The 19110-nt window shown below is 42.1% G+C and overlaps 1 protein-coding gene across 5 annotated transcripts in view; it reads left to right on the forward strand.

The window, feature by feature from the left end:
• LOC129475949 (nuclear RNA export factor 2-like) overlaps positions 1 to 19110 on the forward strand; it is a 49649-nt gene that overhangs the window by 14372 nt on the left and 16167 nt on the right. For all 5 annotated transcript variants that reach the window (XM_063635197.1, XM_063635194.1, XM_063635195.1 and 2 more), the window contains one exon: positions 15108 to 15203. In XM_063635197.1, coding sequence (XP_063491267.1) covers positions 15161 to 15203 — 43 coding nt within the window. In that variant the 5' untranslated portion in view covers positions 15108 to 15160. The remainder of the gene's footprint in view (positions 1 to 15107; positions 15204 to 19110) is intronic.

Below are 19110 nucleotides of genomic sequence, written 5' to 3' on the forward strand. Positions count from 1 at the left end.
TGTCCTCTGCCCACTTTTTGATGGGGTTGTTTGTTTTTTTTCTTGTAAATTTGTTTGAGTTCATTGTAGATTCTGGATATTAGCCCTTTGTCAGTTGAGTAGGTTGCAAAAATTTTCTCCCATTCTGTAGGTTGCCTGTTCATTCTGATGATAGTTTCTTTTGCTGTGCAGAAGCTCTTTAGTTTAATGAGATCCCATTGGTCAATTTTGGCTTTTGTTGCCATTGCTTTTGGTGTTTTAGACATGAAGTCCTTGCCCATGCCTATGTCCTGAATGGTATTGCCTAGGTTTTCTTGTAGGATTTTAATGGTTTTAGGTCTAACATTTAAGTCTTTAATCCATCTTGAATTAATTTTTGTATAAGGTGTAAGGAAGGGATCCAGTTGCAGCTTTCTACATATGGCTAGCCAGTTTACCCAGCACCATTTATTAAATAGGGAATCCTTTCCCTATTTCTTGTTTTTGTCAGGTTTGTCAAAGATCAGATAGTTGTAGCTATGCGGCATCATTTCTGAGGGCTCTGTTCTGTTCCGTTGATCTATGTCTCTGTTGTGGTACCAGTACCACGCTGTTTTGGTTACTGTAGCCTTGTAGTATAGTTTAAAGTCAGGTAGGGTGATGCCTCCAGCTTTGTTGTTTTGGCTTAGGATTGACTTGGCGATGCGGGCTCTTTTTTGGTTCCATATGAACTTTAAAGTAGTTTTTTCCAATTCTGTGAAGAAAGTCATTGGTAGCTTGATGGGGATGGCATTGAATGTGTAAATTACCTTGGGCAGTATGGCCATTTTCACGATATTGATTCTTCCAACCCATGAGCATGGAATGTTCTTCCATTTGTTTGTATCCTCTTTTATTTCATTGAGCAGTGGTTTGTAGTTCTCCTTGAAGAGGTCCTTCACATCCCTTGTAAGTTGGATTCCTAGGTATTTTATTCTCTTTGAAGCAATTGTGAATGGGAGTTCACTCATGATTTGGCTCTCTGTTTGTCTGTTATTGGTGTACAAGAATGCTTGTGATTTTTGTACATTGATTTTGTATCCTGAGACTTTGCTGAAGTTGCTAATCAGCTTAAGGAGATTTTGGGCTGAGACAATGGGGTTTTCTAGATATACAATCATGTCATCTGCAAACAGGGACAATTTGACTTCCTCTTTTCCTAATTGAATACCCTTTATTTCCTTCTCCTGCCTGATTGCTCTGGCCAGAACTTCCAGCACTATGTTGAATAGGAGCGGTGAGAGAGGGCATCCCTGTCTTGTGCCAGTTTTCAGAGGGAATGCTTCCAGTTTTTGCCCATTCAGTATGATATTGGCTGTGGGTTTGTCGTAGATAGCTCTTATTATTTTGAGATACGTCCCATCAATACCTAATTTATTGAGAGTTTTTAGCATGAAGGGTTGTTGAATTTTGTCAAAGGCCTTTTCTGCATCTATTGAGATAATCATGTGGTTTTTGTCTTTGGTTCTGTTTATATGCTGGATTACATTTATTGATTTGCATATGTTGAACCAGCCTTGCATCCCAGGGATGAAGCCCACTTGATCATGGTGGATAAGCTTTTTGATGTGCTGCTGGGTTCAGTTTGCCAGTATTTTATTGAGGATTTTTGCATCAATGTTCATCAAGGATATTGGTCTGAAATTCTCTTTTTTGGTTATGTCTCTGCCAGGTTTTGGTATCAGGACGATGCTGGCTTCATAAAATGTGTTAGGGAGGATTCCCTCTTTTTCTATCGATTGGAATAGTTTCAGAAGGAATGGTACCAGTTCCTCCTTGTACCTCTGGTAGAATTCAGCTGTGAATCCATCAGGTCCTGGACTCTTTTTGGTTGGTAAGCTATTGATTATTGCCACAATTTCAGAACCTGTTATTGGTCTATTCAGAGATTCAACTTCTTCCTGGTTTAGTCTTGGGAGGGTGTATTTGTCCAGGAATCTATCCATTTCTTCTAGATTTTCTAGTTTATTTGCATAGAGGTGTTTGTAGTATTCTCTGATGGTAGATTGTATTTCTGTGGGATCGGTGGTGATATCCCCTTTTTCGTTTTTTATTGCATCTATTTGATTCTTCTCTCTTTTCTTCTTTATTAGTCTTGGTAGCGGTCCATCAATTTTGTTGATCTTTTCAAAAAACCAGCTCCTGGATTCATTAATTTTTTGAAGGGTTTTTTGTGTCTCTATTTCCTTCAGTTCTGCTCTGATTTTAGTTATTTCTAGCCTTCTGCTAGCTTTTGAATGTGTTTGCTCTTGCTTTTCTAGTTCTTTTAATTGTGATGTTAGGGTGTAAATTTTGGATCTTTCCTGCTTTCTCTTGTGGGCATTTAGTGCTATAAATTTCACTCTACACACTGCTTTGAATGTGTCCCAGAGATTCTGGTATGTTGTGTCTTTGTTCTCGTTGGTTTCAAAGAACATCTTTATTTCTCCCTTCATTTCATTATGTACCCAATAGTCATTCAGGAGCAGGTTGTTCAGTTTCCATGTAGTTGAGCGGTTTTGAGTGAGTTTCTTAATCCTGAGTTCTAGTTTGATTGCACTGTGGTCTGAGAGACAGTTTGTTATAATTTCTGTTCTTTTACATTTGCTAAGGAGAGCTTTACTTCCAACTATGTGGTCAATTTTGGAATAGGTGTGGTGTGGTGCTGAAAAAAATGTATATTCTGTTGACTTGGGGTGGAGAGTTCTGTAGATGTCTATTAGGTCCACTTTATGTAGAGCTGGGTTCAATTCCTGGATATCCTTGTTAACTTTCTGTCTCGTTGATCTGCCTAATGCTGACAGTGGGGTGTTAAATTCTCCCATTATTATTGTGTGGGAGTTTAAGTCCCTTTGTAGGTCACTGAGGACTTGCTTTATGAATCTGGGTGCTCCTGTGTTGGGTGCATATATATTTAGGATAGTTAGCTCTTCTTGTTGAATTGATCCCTTTACCATTATGTAATGGCCTTCTTTGTCTCTTTTGATCCTTGTTGGTTTAAAGTCTATTTTATCAGAGACTAGGATTGCAACCCCTGCCTTTTTTTGTTTTCCAGTTGCTTGATAGATCTTCCTCCATCCCTTTATTTTGAGTCTATGTGTGTCTCTGCACGTGAGATGGGTTTCCTGAATACAGCACACTGATGGGTCCTGACTCCTTATCCAGTTTACCAGTCTGTGTCTTTTGATTGGAGCATTTAGCCCATTTACATTTAACGTTAATATTGTTATGTGTGAATCTGATCCTGTCATTATGATGTTAGTTGGTTATTTTGCTCGTTAGTTGCTATAGTTTCTTCCTAGCCTCGATGGTCTTTACAATTTGGCATGTTTTTGCAGTGGCTGGTACCGGTTGTTCCTTTCCATGTTTAGTGCTTCCTTCAGGAGCTCTTTTAGGGCAGGCCTGGTGGTGACAAAATCACTCAGCATTTGCTTGTCTGTAAAGTATTTTATTTCTCCTTCACTTATGAAGCTTAGTTTGGCGGGATAGGAAATTCTGGGTTGAAAATTCTTTTCTTTAAGAATGTTGAATATCGGCCCCCACTCTCTTCTGGCTTGTAGAGTTTCTGCTGAGAGATCAGCTGTTAGTCTGATGGGCTTCCCTTTGTGGGTAACCCGACCTTTCTCTCTGGCTGCCCTTAACATTTTTTCCTTCATTTCAACTTTGGTGAATCTGACAATTATGTGTCTTGGAGTTGCCCTTCTCGCGGAGTATCTTTGTAGCGTTCTCTGTATTTCCTGAATCTGAATGCTGGCCTGCCTTGCTAGATTGGGGAAGTTCTCCTGGATAATATCTTGCAGAGTGTTTTCCAACTTGGTTCCATTCTCCCCATCATTTTCAGGTACACCAATCAGACGTGGGTTTGGTCTTTTCACATAGTCCCAAATTTCTTGGAGGCTTTGTTCATTTCTTTTTATTCTTTTTTCTCTAAACTTCCCTTCTCCCTTCATTTCATTCATTTCATCTTCCATCAGCGATACCCTTTCTTCCAGTTGATCGCATCTGCTACTGAGGCTTCTGCAATCTTCGCGTAGTTCTCGAAACTTGGCTTTCAGCTCCATCAGCTCCTTTAAGCCCTTCTCTCCATTGGTTATTCTAGTTATCCATTCTTCTAATTTTTTTCAAAGTTTTTAACTTCTTTGCTATTGTTTTGAATTTCCTCTCGTAGCTCAGAGTAGTTTGATCGTCTGAAGCCTTCTTCTCTCAACTCATCAAAGTCATCCTCCATCCAGCTTTGTTCCTTTGCTGGTGAGGAACTGCGTTCCTTTGGAGGAGGAGAGGTGCTCTGTTTTTTAGAGTTTCCAGTTTTTTTGGTCTGTTTTTTCCCCATCTTTGTGGTTTTATCTACTTTTTGTCTTTGATGATGGTGATGTACAGATGGGTTTTTGGTGTGGATGTCCTTTCTGTTTGTTAGTTTTCCTTCTACCAGACAGGACCCTCAGCTGCAGGTCTGTTGGAGTTTACTAGAGGTGCACTCCAGACCCTGTTTGGCTGGGTGTCAGCAGCGGTGGCTGCAGAACAGCGGATTTTTGTGAGACCACAAATTCAGCTGTCTGATAGTTCCTCTGAAAGTTTTGTCTCAGAGAAGTACCCGGTTGAATGAGGTGTCAGTCTGTCCCTACTGGGGGGGTGCCTCCCAGTTAGGCTGCTCAGGGGTGAGGGACCCACTTTAGGAGGCAGTCTGTCCGTTCTCAGATCTCCAGCTGCGTGCTGGGAGAACCACTACTCTCTTCAAAGCTGTCAGTCAGACAGGGACATTTAAGTCTGTGGAGGTTCTTGCTGAGTTTTTGTTTGTCTGCGCCCTGCCCCCAGAGGTGGAGCCTACAGAGGCAGGCAGGCCTCCTTGAGCTGTGGTGGGCTCCACCCAGTTCGAGCTTCCTGGCTGCTTTGTTTACCTAAGCAAGCCTGGGCAATGGCGGGCGCCCCTCCCCCAGCCTCGCTGCCGCCTTGCAGCTTGATCTCAGACTGCTGTGCTAGCAATTAGCGAGACTCCGTGGGCATAGGACCCTCCGAGCCAGGTGCGGGACACAATCTCCTAGTGTGCCGTTTTCCAGGCCCGTTGGAAAAGCGCAGTATTAGGATGGGACTGACCCGATATTCCAGGTGCCGTCTGTTTCCCCTTTCTTTGACTAGGAAAGGGAACTCCCTGACCCCTTGCGCTTCCCGAGTGAGGCAGTGCCTCGCCCTGCTTCGGCTGGCACACGGTGCGCTTCACCGACTGTCCTGCACCCACTGTTAGGCACTCCCTAGTGAGATGAAACCGATACCTCAAGCAGAAATGCAGAAATCACCCGTCTTCTGTGTCGCTGGGGCTGGGAGCTGGAGACCGGAGCTGTTCCTATTCGGCCATCTTGGCTCCACCCTACATTGATCTTAAGTAAAATTTGTATGTGGCAGCCAGGCGCAGTGGCTCACGCCTGTAATCCCAGCACTTTGGAAAGCTGAGGCAGGCAGATCACTTGAGATCAGGAGTTCGAGACCAGCCTGGCTAACATGGTGAAACCCCATCTCTACTAAAAAACAAAACAAAACAAAACAAAAAACAAATTAGTCAGTTGTGGTGGCAGGCACCTGTAGTCCCAGCTACTCAGGAGGCTGAGGCAGGACAATTGCTTGAAACCCGGTAGGCGGAGGTTGCAGTGAGCCGAGATCACGCCATTGCACCCCAGCCTGGACAACAGAGTGAGACTCTGTCACAAAAAAACCAAAATTGTACGTAGCTAGTTATTGTTAATTTCACTTTCATTGACACTTCTACTGTCACTTCACAGTGCTTTAAAAATGGGCAGGCCAACATTCAGATTCAGAAAATACAGAGAACACCACAAAGATACTCCTCGAGAAGAGCAACTCCAGGACACATAATTGTCAGACTCACCAAAGTTGAAATGAAGGAAAAAATGTTAAGGGCAGCCAGAGAGAAAGGTCGGGCTACCCACAAAGGGAAGCCCATCAGACTAACAGCTGATCTCTCGGCAGAAACTCTACAAGCCAGAAGAGAGTGGGGGCCGATATTCAACATTCTTAAAGAAAAGAATTTTCAACCCAGAATGTCATATCCAGCCAAACTAAGCTTCATAAGTGAAGGAGAAATAAAATACTTTACAGACAAGCAAATGCTGAGAGATTTTGTCACCACCAGGCCTGCCCTAAAAGAGCTCCTGAAGGAAGCACTAAACATGGAAAGGAACAACCGGTACCAGCCACTGCAAAAACATGCCAAAGTGTAAAGGCCATTGAGGCTGGGAAGAAACTGCGTCAACTAACGAGCAAAATAACCAGCTAACATCATAATGACAGGATCAGATTCACACATAACAATATTAACCTTAAATGTAAATGGGCTAAATGCTCCAATTAAAAGACACAGACTGGCAAATTGGATAAAGAGTCAAGACCCATCAGTGTGCTGTATTCAGGAAACCCATCTCACGTGCAGAGACACACATAGGCTCAAAATAAAGGGATGGAGGAAGATCTACCAAGCAAATGGAAAACAAAGAAAGGCAGGGGTTGCAATCCTTGTCTCTGATAAAACAGACTTTAAACCAGCAAAGATCAGAAGAGACAGAGAAGGCCATTACATGATGGTAAAGGGATCAATTCAACAAGAAGAGCTAACTATCCTAAATATATATGCACCCAATGCAGGAGCACCCAGATTCATAAAGCAAGTCCTTAGAGACCTACAAAGAGACTTAGACTCCCACGCAATAATAATGGGAGATTTTAACACCCCACTGTCAACATTAGACAGATCAACAAGACAGAATGTTAAGAAGGATATCCAGGAATTGAACTCAGCTCTACACCAGGTGGACCTAATAGACATCTACAGAACTCTCCACCCCAGATCAACAGAATATACATTCTTTTCAGCACCACACCACACCTATTCCAAAATTGACCACACAGTTGGAAGTAATGCACTCCTCAGCAAATGTAAAAGAACAGAAATTATAACAAACTGTCTCTGAGACCACAGTGCAATCAAACTAGAACTCAGGATTAAGAAACTCACTCAAAACCGCTCAACTACATGGAAACTGAACAACCTGCTCCTGAATGACTACTGGGTACATAACGAAATGGAGGCAGAAATAAAGATGTTCTTTGAAACCAAGGAGAACAAAGACACAGCATACCAGAATCTCTGGGACACATTCAAAGCAGTGTGTAGAGGGAAATTTATAGCACTAAATGCCCACAAGAGAAAGCAGGAAAGATCTAAAATTGACACCGTAACATCACAATTAAAAGAACTAGAGAAGCAAGAGCAGTCACGTTCAAAAGCTAGCAGAAGGCAAGAAAGAACTAAGATCAGAGCAGAACTGAAGGAGATAGAGACACAAAAAAAAAAACCCTTCAAAAAATCAATGAATACAGGAGCTGGTTTTTTGAAAAGATCAACAAAATTGATAGACCGCTAGCAAGAATAATAAAGAAGAAAAGAGAGAAGAATCAAATAGACGCAATAAAAAATGGTAAAGGGGATATCACCACCGATCCCACAGAAATACAAACCACCATCAGAGAATACTATAAACACCTCTACGCAAATAAACTAGAAAATCTAGAAGAAATGGATAAATTCCTCGACGCATACACTCTCCCAAGACTAAACCAGGAACAAGTTGAATCTCTGAAGAGACCAATAACAGGCTCTGAAATTGAGGCAATAATTAATAGCTTACCAACCAAAAAAAGTCCAGGACCAGACGCATTCATAGCCGAATTCTACCAGAGGTACAAGGAGGAGCTGGTACCATTCCTTCTGAAACTATTCCCATCAATGGAAAAAGAGGGAATCCTCCCTAACTCATTTTATGAGGCCGGCATCATCCTGATACCAAAGCCTGGCAGAGACACAACAAAAAAAGAGAATTTTAGACCAATATCCATGATGAACATTGATTCAAAAATCCTCAATAAAATACTAGCAAACCGAATCCAGCAGCACATCAAAAAGCTTATCCACCATGATCAAGTGGGCTTCATCCCTGGGATGCAAGGCTGGTTCAACATACCCAAATCAATAAACGTAATCCAGCCTATAAACAGAACCAACGACAAAAACCATATGATTATCTCCATAGACACAGAAAAGGCCTTTGACAAAATTCAACGATGCTTCATGCTAAAAACTCTCAATAAATTAGGTATTGATGGGACGTATCTCAAAATAATAAGAGCTATCTATGACAAACCCACAGCCAATATCATACTGAATGGGCAAAAACTGGAAGCATTCCCTTTGAAAACTGGCACAAGACAGGGATGCCCTCTCTCACCACTCCTATTCAACATAGTGTTGGAAGTTCTGGCCAGGGCAATCAGGCAGGAGAAGGAAGTAAAGGGTATTCAATTAGGAAAAGAGGAAGTCAAATTGTCCCTGTTTGCAGGTGACATGGTTGTATATCTAGAAAACCCCATCGTCTCAGCCCAAAATCTCCTTAAGCTGATAAGCAACTGCAGCAAAGTCTCAGGATACAAAATCACTGTGCAAAAATCACAAGCATTCCTACACACCAATAACAGACAAACGGAGAGCCAAATCAGGAGTGAACACCCATTCACAATTGCATCAAAGAGTATAAAATACCTAGGAATCCAATTTACAAGGGATGTGAAGGACCTCTTCAAGGAGAACGACAAACCACTGCTCAATGCAATAAAAGAGGATACAAACAAATGGAAGAACATTCCATGCTCATGGGTAGGAGGGATCAATATCGTGAAAATGACCATACTGCCCAAGGTAATTTATAGATTCAATGCCATCCCCATCAAGCTACCAATGACTTTCTTCACAGAATTGGAAAAAACTACTGTAAAGTTCACATGGAACCAAGAAAGAGCCCTCATTGCCAAGTCAATCCTAAGCCAAAAAAAAAAAAACAAAACAAAGCTGGAGGCATCACGCTACCTGACTTCAAACTATACTACAAGGCTACAGTAACCAAAACAGCATGGTACTGGTACCAAAACAGAGATATAGACCAACGGAACAGAACGGAGCCCTGAGAAATAATGCCCCATATCTACAACTATCTGATCTTTGACAAACCTGACAAAAACAAGAAATGGGTAAAGGATTCCCTATTTTGGAAATGGTGCTGGGAAAACTGGCTAGCCTTATGTAGAAAGCTGAAACTGGATCCCTTCCTTACACTTCCTTACCTTTCCCACCACTGCACTCCAGCCTGGGCAACAGAGCGAGACTCCGTCTCAAAGAGAGAAAAAAGAAGAGAGTCAGACTCCTATAATGTACCAAAATTAAAGAACAACCTTTTCCTCTAATGCACACATTTATTCACGCTTTGAAAAGAGTATGTTTCCATAACAATACCAAATATGCATATGAAAAGAAAATTAAAAATAAGATAATCACCCAATCTGCGAATATGCATATTTGAAAATTAATTATCAATATGTAAATGGAAGCTCTTAATGAAGACGTTGTAGTATCACATAGACAAGATGTGTAATGTGTTTTTGCTCATGTTTTGCCTTAGTCTGCATCTACACTGTCAAATGAGCTTAATCGTGTTCACTGGTTCATTATTCTCTAACTCCTTGATTGACTTAGCCAACTGAGCAATCCAGCCAGTGAGTCATTCCATAACTGTTGATAAACTACGTGATGTTTTAAATCCAAGGATTGAAAGAAAACACAAACATTATATATCTTGCATTTTTTCACAGGATCTAATCACTGATAATAATTTATCAGTGATAAGCTGATCACAAGAAACAAGGTATAAATGTTTCATACACTAAAAAGAAAACAACGCGGCTGACTATGTTTTAAAAATTATCTGACAATATTTTCCAACAGAGTATTTAGAACTATTTCTTGAATTGCAAAATATAGTTGCCTTGAGCAGATAACAAGAAGCAATCTGGGAAATTTAAAATTCTCTACGTTTAATACATTAGAAATCTTTGAATCATAATTGCTCATTGTTTTAAATGGTCTTCACAGTGGAGGGGGTTTGCACATTGGACCAGAGAGCTGCATCTTCACGAATGGCACTGCTCTTGAGTAAACACCCTCTATGGAATCCCTACCTTTTCGCTCCTCTCCATCCTTTGCCTGAAGGAAGTTTTCATTGTAGATATAATTTTGTATTTGTATGTCGTGGTAGTCCTGAAAGAGTGAGCCTATTACCTAGAGCTGTTGAATTTTACCTTGCATTGAGGGGTTGGCATATTGAGCAATTTGCCAGGGAGCACTATCTGCAACTGCTTCTCTTTTTTTCCTATTGCTTGGCACTGACATAAAGTTACTGCTAGCTACGTTAATTAATTTCACAAAGGAACACAGAAAAATAGGTCTTGAATGTAATGCCCGTAATGATAGAGTCCCATCTTATGCTTTCCCTTTTATGCTGTTGCTAGGTCAGTCATTTTTACTTTCTGAAAGTTAATTTACAGAGGACACCTAGTTCAGGTGTATGTATCTGTTCATACCAAAAGCATTAGAGTATTTATGTTTAATTTAACAACGTCACAACCGTTCTGATACTTAGGGGAGTTCTGAGTAAGTTCTAGAAAGGGGAGTTCCAGTACTCCCCTTTCTCTCTTTTCTGTGTTAGGTAAAGCCACTCCTCCTAAAGCCACTAGCGTGGATCCCCAAAATGTCCACCACAGAACGAGAAGGTAAAAGAAGGAGAAGTTGTTCCCGTTAAATCCTGCCATATCACATGCAAGAGAAATGGCTTATCAACCTGCCTCACCCCAGTAAACACAGCGCCTAATAAATTCAGTGCCTAAACTGGAGACCCCGGACATACGAATCTTTGTCCACGGAGTTACCTTCCCCCACTGTTTGTGTATATTAGAGCACTGACAGACTTCCATTGGTGTAAGTTAAAAAAAAAAAAAAAAAAAAATCCTAACAAAGTCCCGATAATCGTCTCAGAGAAAGAGTGAATGATATGAGTATCAGGTCTGACAGGAGCAAACTATGACTTAAAGTAAGAGTTATAATTAGGATTTCTCTTTTGGTGAAAGAATTTGACCGTCATCAATACCGTGTAAGTGCCACTTGAGCACAGGTGGGCTAGATAAAATTCTGCTGTGCCTTTTACTGGTGATCTGTTTATCGGTATGTAATGACAGAAACTGGGGCCAGGGCAGATACCAGGTCTTGAAGTAGGCTTCCATCCAGTGACTTTGTATAGATACTTCCTAAATCCAACTTGAAATTTCATAATAGGCTGTTTCATAAATATGTAGCCCCATTTTATATCCTCTATTTACATGTGTCCCATAAATAATTCTCCAGAATTATCTGAGACCCACTGATTGGCACTTCCTAGTTTTCATTCCAAATATCATGACTTCAGTCTATGGCCATACCACCCTGAACGCGCCCGATATCGTCCAAATATCATGACTTCCTTTGATAACCTTAGAGCCACAAACACAGCCTGTTGTCCTCACTAGTATATTCGACTTTAACTGTGGTGGGAAATTTGTTCTGTTGAGTTTTCTTCTGCTTATTTATGTAGCCAGGCCACAGTGCGGGAACCTAGCAAAGTAATCCCAACGCTTGTATAGCATTGTTTGCCTCTGCAAGCAAACCAGAAAGACTCCACTCCACCAAATTTATTTTGGACACGCAGATGAAGCTGCAGTTTCCCACACAAACCAGCAAAACAGGTGGTCGTGGAATTGCAATTAACAACAACTGCAATGTGTACTCTCCTTCTCTTTTCTCTATCCTTTCTGGGGAGACACAGGCAGAATAAAAATACAGCAAAATCTAATTATAATTCAGATTCCACTCATACAAAATTGTTGCAGGTCAGGCCAGAGCCAGGTATGATGTTTTAAAAGTGCTAATCTTTCCCTTTTCAGTAATTTTTTTAAAGAAGGAAATGTTTTCAGCTAACCTCAAACATTTTATACTGATTTTCATATACACATATTTTATATATTAATGGTAGGTTTTTATGTATACATTTAAATGAATCTCCTGAGGTCCTTAGTTAGATTCGGCATTGACTGGTGCTAATTACTGACAGTACTTGAAATTTCTTAGTCGGTATTTCAAAGAGAACATCCAAGACCTCAACTCTTCAGTAACTGGGTCTGGCTTCCAGTTTGTGTGAATTAATAAGGCTGAACTAAAATTAATTTCCTTTGGAAAACCCAGGGGTGGTCAGAACAGTCTAGCACCATACTGCCTGGGGGAGACAGCTGGTTTGCCACCTGCAATGTCTGTGACCTCTTAGGCAAGTGATTTAACGTCTCTGTGCTTCAATTTCCTCGTCTGTAAAATTCTGTTATACTGCCCACTCCATAGAGTTAGCACTCTTAAATGCGTTAACCTTTCGGAGTGTGTGGCACATACTAATCACTATACACATTTTCTTTTTCAAATGAACAACTAAAATTCATTAGGTTTGCCCTGATTTCCTTTGGCCCTGTATGAAATTAAGTAAACAGTGCTTACCTGTATGGACTGCTTAGGCTTTTGCAGTAGTGTCTACGATTATGGTTTTAGCGAGGACCTTTTTCATTGTGAAGTATTAAATTTCACGTGTTGTTAGCAATGAAACACATAAAATATATTAAAGAGGGATGGGGTGCCGGGAGCGGTGGCTCACGCTGTAATCCCAGCACTTTGGGAGGCCAAGGTGGGCAGATCACCTGAGGTCAGGAGTTCGAGACCAGCCTGGCCAACGTGGTGAAACCCCGTCTCTACTAAAAAAATACAAAAATTAGCTGGGCGTGGTGGTGGGCGCCTGCAATCCCAGCTACTTGGGAGGCTGAGGCAGGAGAATCGCTTGAACCGGGAGGTGGAGTTTGCAGTGAGCCGAGATCATGCCATTGCACTCCAGCCTGGGCAACAAGAGCAAAGCTCCGTCTCAAAAAAAAAAAAAAAAAAAGTGAGATGAGGGTAGCAAAAGCTGAAGTTTGTGTGCTGTGGAAGGTTATCTGGAGGTACCACCATCTCAGCAATATGGGCAATCTCAGAGCTCCAGGTCTCATGAGCAGAACGGTCTCCTGAAACATGCAGATCAGGAGAACTCTACAGTGGTTGGATTCTACTGTCAGGAAGTTGACCCAAGCTCACCCACCTATCCTGGGTACTTGAGCCTTGCAGGATCCTAAGGCTGCAAGCCACGTGGATGCCACCATCATGTGAACACTACAATTATGAGCCCTACTGATAGGGCCCTACTGGTCATATCAGCACCAAGGGCTCTAAAACTTTGAGGTCATGTGGCCTCTCTTGTCATGTTGCTCCTACGGTCATGTGATGGGCCCAGCTCTTCCAGTCACTACAGTATGGTGGACTCCTGAACCCTGTTGCTCACATGGATTCTTCCCTCACCTGGCCATCACTGGCTACCAGCATGTGGAAGTCTTGGCCCTCGAAGTCATATAGATGACCTACTGTTTAGGGTCATGGGGATGCTATGGTCATGTACACTGATCCCACCCACCCCTCCCCATGGCCACAGTGTCAGGCTCATTCCTCTCTGTCACGTGAAGATTGTGAGCTGCCGAACTCTGCAGATGCGTGTGTGGGCAGCCAAGTGGTTCCCATCATCTCGTGGCAGGCAAAGCCTTTGCGGTCCTGTGAGCACCACAGCTAACCAATGGCTGTCGTGCATGTGGCTCTTATGCGAGATTCCGCACCCTCCCATTCACGTGAAGATTGAGTGCTCCGAATCCTGTCAGAGAGGTGCTTCCGGCTCCACACCCTGACTCAGGCGGAAGTTTTATTGGACTCTGGCTCAGATCTCAAGCCTTCCTGCAACTTCCATATCCTGCCGCGCTGGAAGGAAGTCTGGTACGAGTGGAACCAGCCGGTACTAGAAGTTTACTGAGAATTGGGCTTTAAGGCGTGGCTGAGCAATCTCCAAATAGCAGAGGCTCTGAGGGGGTGGGGATGTGGGTCGGGGGGCGAGGGATGGTGGGGGATGCAGGAGGGTCGGGGGGTGCGGGAGGGTCGGGGGGTATGAGGGGTTTGGGTGGAGGTAGTGGAGGACTTTCCTAATGTGGCCAAAGTTGTGAACACCTGGCAGAGAAACTGTGTGCGCACGCGCACGCACGCGCATGTGTGTGTGTGTGTGTGTGTGTGTGTGTGCGCGCGCGCGTGCGCGCCCAGGCATCGATGTCTGCCATCCGCCTTGATCCTGGACTCACAGGAGCTGTTGTTGGTGGAGAGTGAAGTGAAGGAGGAGAAAGCACTGGGGCAGAATGTGAGGCTAGGGGGATAGGGGTAGGGTTGGTAGTGGGGCGGCAGGGATTCATGAACTTGTAAGTCGTTTCTCAGGGGCAAGGCTGTGGAAGCCTGATGGGATTCCCCGCCCCCTTCCCGCCCCCACACTAAAAGCCCTACCCTTGCCTGTCACTCTGTCTGATACACCGTCTGTGCCAGGTGATTCTGTCCTCTGCCCCTCCTCAGACCATGTTGTTATTAAGGACACTGGAGACTGCCTAGATCCCAGTTTGTATCGACGATTCCAGACCCAATCTTAATTTCTGTCTCTTATTTGATTATGTAAAGATTCTCTTTGTTTCCATGATTTATTTTTTACTAAACCTTCTAAACATGGGCTCAGTGGGGTGGGCGAAAGGGAGAGAGGGGAATCGGGAATTTTTTTAAAAAGAGAATTTGATATTTCAATAAAAGTGTCCAAGTCGTCATGATGTGAAGATTCAGAATTTACTTGTTATACTTTATTTGAACTTCATTGGCTTTAAAAAGTACATTTGGGAGTGGGTGACAATTTGTGTGTGTGTGTGTGTGTGTGCGCGCTTAGGATCTCTCAGTAGCTTATAGTAGTATAGCTTCACACTCTTTTGTTTCTGATTCTCCCCCCATCAACCCCTGATTTTCTAATGATTGCTTCTTAGATTCCCTCCTGAAAACTCTCCCCTTTTCTTCCTGTGGAAAAGTATAGTGAATGGATTTAAGGTACAATCGTGGGTGATAACACTGGTACATCATGAAAGCGGTATTGGGTGAATGAAGTTGAGCAAATAGCAAGATTGTGCTTAAACTTACGGAGTTTTAAATATTGCTTGGCAGATGGTTAGAGAATATTGTCACTTGTGATATTTGATATTACATGTAGCTTGAATAATCTATTTTTCTCTCATTTCAGCATTTCCAAGTTCGTTCTGTGAGACTCTAGCGTCAGGACAAAGCAACAACAAAATGTGCTCTACTCTAAAGAAGCGTGGGACATACAGAACTGAAGGTAAACGAATACCGTAGGAATTTTTTAGATGATATGCTGATAAACAACACGAGTCTCAAAGGGAGGGCTACTTTCCCCAACTTGTATGGGAATGGAACATTTTTTTCCACAGAGCATTTGAGGTACCAGCGTTCTTCAGAAAATATTTGGGGAAACCCTGTTCAGACTACATCTTCTAACACTTTAAAACCTTGTGCCTTTGTTTACTCAGAACAATGGAATGTGGGTTTATAATAGTTGTAATCTATTCTGCTCATTAAGACATTGATTATTGCTCTTTAATTCATTTTATCTTATGTCATCAGTCAGTCTCTCCTGCTTGAATCTTTCTACTTTTTTACTCTTCAGAGATACCGCCAAGCATGCGTCTGATACCATGGTGGTGGCAAACAGTATGTGCGTAAATGCAAGTCATTAGGAAGCCTTACCTGTGACAGCAAATAAAGTGCCCCGCTCTTGAAAACAAGATACAACTTACCTGTCAGGACAAGCAGATGCAGTACCGCTCATTTTACACAACAAAAAACCGCACTTCTTCAGAACCATTTTATTATTACTTAATAATTACAGCTGCCATAGTTTGAGCCCGTGTCATATGTCAAGCACTGTGATAACCTTGGCTGTCATGCAAGTTACTGCATTTAACCCTCAGGAAAATCCTGAGAGGGTGTTAAGTGACAGATGAGATATATGAGTCAGGAGAGGCTGAGTGTAACGCTGTGCTTATAGGCAACCCCCAAACCTCAGTGGCTTATTTCTCACTCCTGCTGCATGTTTATGCCAGGTGCATATCCTTCATGGGACGGTGGATGTTGGGTTCTGAGCGATTCTTATTGCAATGACTCAGAGACCCAAACTAATGGAGCAGCCACCATCTAGAAAAGGGTTACTCACTGCGTCAGAGTGGGAGAGAGCCCTAGAGGGTCTCAAACCAACAACCAAAGGTTCTGACCCAGAAATAACCCATGTCACTCGTCACTCACAACCCATTGGCCAGAGCTAGTCACATGCACGGCCCTGCCCCAAGGAAGGCAGTCAGGTCGGGCAGTCCTACCAGGTGCCTGGTACAGGGGAGAATGTGAACACTTGGTAAATAGCAGCACTGACTACTGCATGAAGGAATCAAAGCTGGGAGGGGTTAAGTACTTGCCTAACATCACACGGGCCATAAGTGACAGAATCAGGATTTGAATCCACCCAGGCATGATTTCAAAGTCGATGTCCTTTCTGCTTCTTTCTGCGCTGCCTGCTCTTCTCTTAAAGGAAGCTTATAGTAAAAATTCTTTTACATCAATGATGCAATGCCCTCTTCCTTAATCATCTGATAGTTTAATTGAATAGACACGATGGCACTGGTTAAAAAGGCCAGCATTGATAAGCCAGAGGTCTTTTCCAAATGAGGGAATGTATTGGATATTTGAATATCCATTGTATTCAATTATAAAAATAAAGCCAGGTGGTAGATGAAAGGACTTTTCACTGATCATTTACTTAATATGGAATAATCCCCATGTCTTTCCACTACGTTAAGGAAAAATGATAAAAGATAGAGCCTACCTTGATGAAAGTGAAAACAGATGTGAGAGAATTGAACAAAACTGCTAGATGTCAGTGTTTCAGAAGCGCAGGATAACGATAAAATCTCTGGCCACATCGGCAGAGAAAATTAGCGAGATGGCGCAGGTCAGCCACTTTTGGAATGAAGATAGTGTCACACTTACAGTGACAGAAAAGATTGAAAAAGATCACATTATGAAAAGGATGTGAAAATTTGATAATTTAGATTAAATAGATGAATTCCAGGGGAAAAATATATATAACTTTCCAAACCGAAGGAATGGAAAACCTTGGTTTATTCAATGTATTCTTGACGAGGAATACATGCAAAGGCAAAATTACTAGCCAACCCGAATTAGTTACATAAACGCAAATAATATAAATCAATTAATAGCAAACTAAACCCAACAATGGGTAAAGCAGATAATACAGCATGACGAGGCTGTGTTTAATCCCAAGCATGCAAGCCGAGTTTAACATTTTAAGAGATCCATAATGTAATCTAACACATTAGCTGAATAAAGGGAGGAGGACAGGACAAATACCACAAAAGATCCAGTTAAAAAAAAAGTATGCAATAAATTAACCAACCGGGATTGAACAACAACAATACCAATAATTCTCAGGAGATCGGTAATATAGAAAGCTATCTCTTTAAACTGACAATGGGTATCAAAACAATAGACCCCATCAGACACCACCCTGAAGAGTAAAACATTAGAAGTATTCTCCTTACAGTCAGAAAAGGGATAAAGATGACTGGTATGATGAATTCTGTTCAATGTCGTACTGAGTCTAGTGCAGTAAGCCGTATGCCATACTAGGCAGTGTGGTGAGCTGTGATACATGCATGCCTACATACATAAATTAATACGTGTATAAAAGTGAAAATAAAGCTGTCAACATGACTGTCTTCATATGAAACTCGAGAAGCTACAGAAAATTAAAATTAATAATGGAGATTAACAAGTTTGTTGGATATAAGACGAATATACACAAACCATTGTAACAAAGAAAATACCATCATTATTGTAAATATACCATTCACAATAGAAAACATGTCTTGTGAAATATACGATGAATCTGCTTACTTGGCAACTATTCCAACACTCTTAAACATTCTGATATGCTTTCCTGTACTGTAGAGACTAGAAAGTTGGAACATGAAAGGAAACACACATGCACATGACCACACGCATGTGCGCACACACTTTCTCTCTCTCTCTCTCTCTCACACACACACACACACACACACACGAATACACTCTCACACACATGCAATTTACCAGAGTCCCCTGCAGTTAGGGTCCCAAATGGGATATCTATCGCATCAAGCGTTATGTGCCAACATGAGACTCAGAGGTGGAACTGAATAACATGGGAGCCATATGTGGGGTGGACTACCTGTGATGAGGGAGATCTCCAGTTTTTATGGGGCAGCCATTGCAGAGTTTCTAGAATTCAGTCTCTGTCATGCATGTCAATTAACGGGCAGGCATCAGTGGTATTTCAGCTGTAGCAGTTCCATCACGTGGGTGGACTTCTCCTGGCTGTGCAGCATCCAGGCCTGCTTTTCTGGCCCTCACAGAGTTTTTGTAAGCTATGTAATATATTTTATTACAGATATCTTGTTTGTATAAAAGAGCTAGAGTGAATTCTGGCATAGGCAAGTTGGGACCTTGATTAACACAGTACTTGGCAGCAAAATTGGTTGCAAGCAAAAGACCTTGAAGGAAATGGGGCTCTGGGATAGATCTGGCCCACAGGGCATAGTTGCTGACCTCTAAGCTAATAAGTTGCTGACCTCTAAGCTAATGGACTCACTGGGTCCCCAAAACAGTGCTGAGTGGGAAGTCAGCAAAATGAGGAGGCAGCTATTCCTAGGATCCTCTGGCAAGCATAAGCCAAAAACTGAGGCTTTAACACAGTTGTTTTCAACCTTGGTTGCACACTGCAATTCACATGGAGAGTTTAAAAATGTGGTTGCCTCGATCTAACCACGGTTCTGCTTTGATTGTTCTGGGTGTGTCCTGGTGCTAGTGAATTGTCTCGGTGTCCCCAAGTGGCTCTAATGTGTAATCATGGTTGAGAACTGCTTGAACAATTTAAATGATAAGAATGCAAGCCTTTTACAACATTTAATTTTAAAATCTTATAATTGTGGTTTCAGAATGATAATATTACAGTAATAATAAATACATAGTTACACTGGAAAATATGAAATAAAGATTCCCATGTAAGACATCGAGAAGATTGTCTTTTTCAAAGAGAAAGGAAATGGGGAAACACAGTGGTAAAGCCGGGGCCACCACAGGTTGTGTCCAGCTTGAAGCTAAACTGCCGGCAAGGC

Source organism: Symphalangus syndactylus, chromosome X (genome assembly GCF_028878055.3).
Source record: "Symphalangus syndactylus isolate Jambi chromosome X, NHGRI_mSymSyn1-v2.1_pri, whole genome shotgun sequence".
Lineage (NCBI taxonomy): Eukaryota > Metazoa > Chordata > Mammalia > Primates > Hylobatidae > Symphalangus > Symphalangus syndactylus.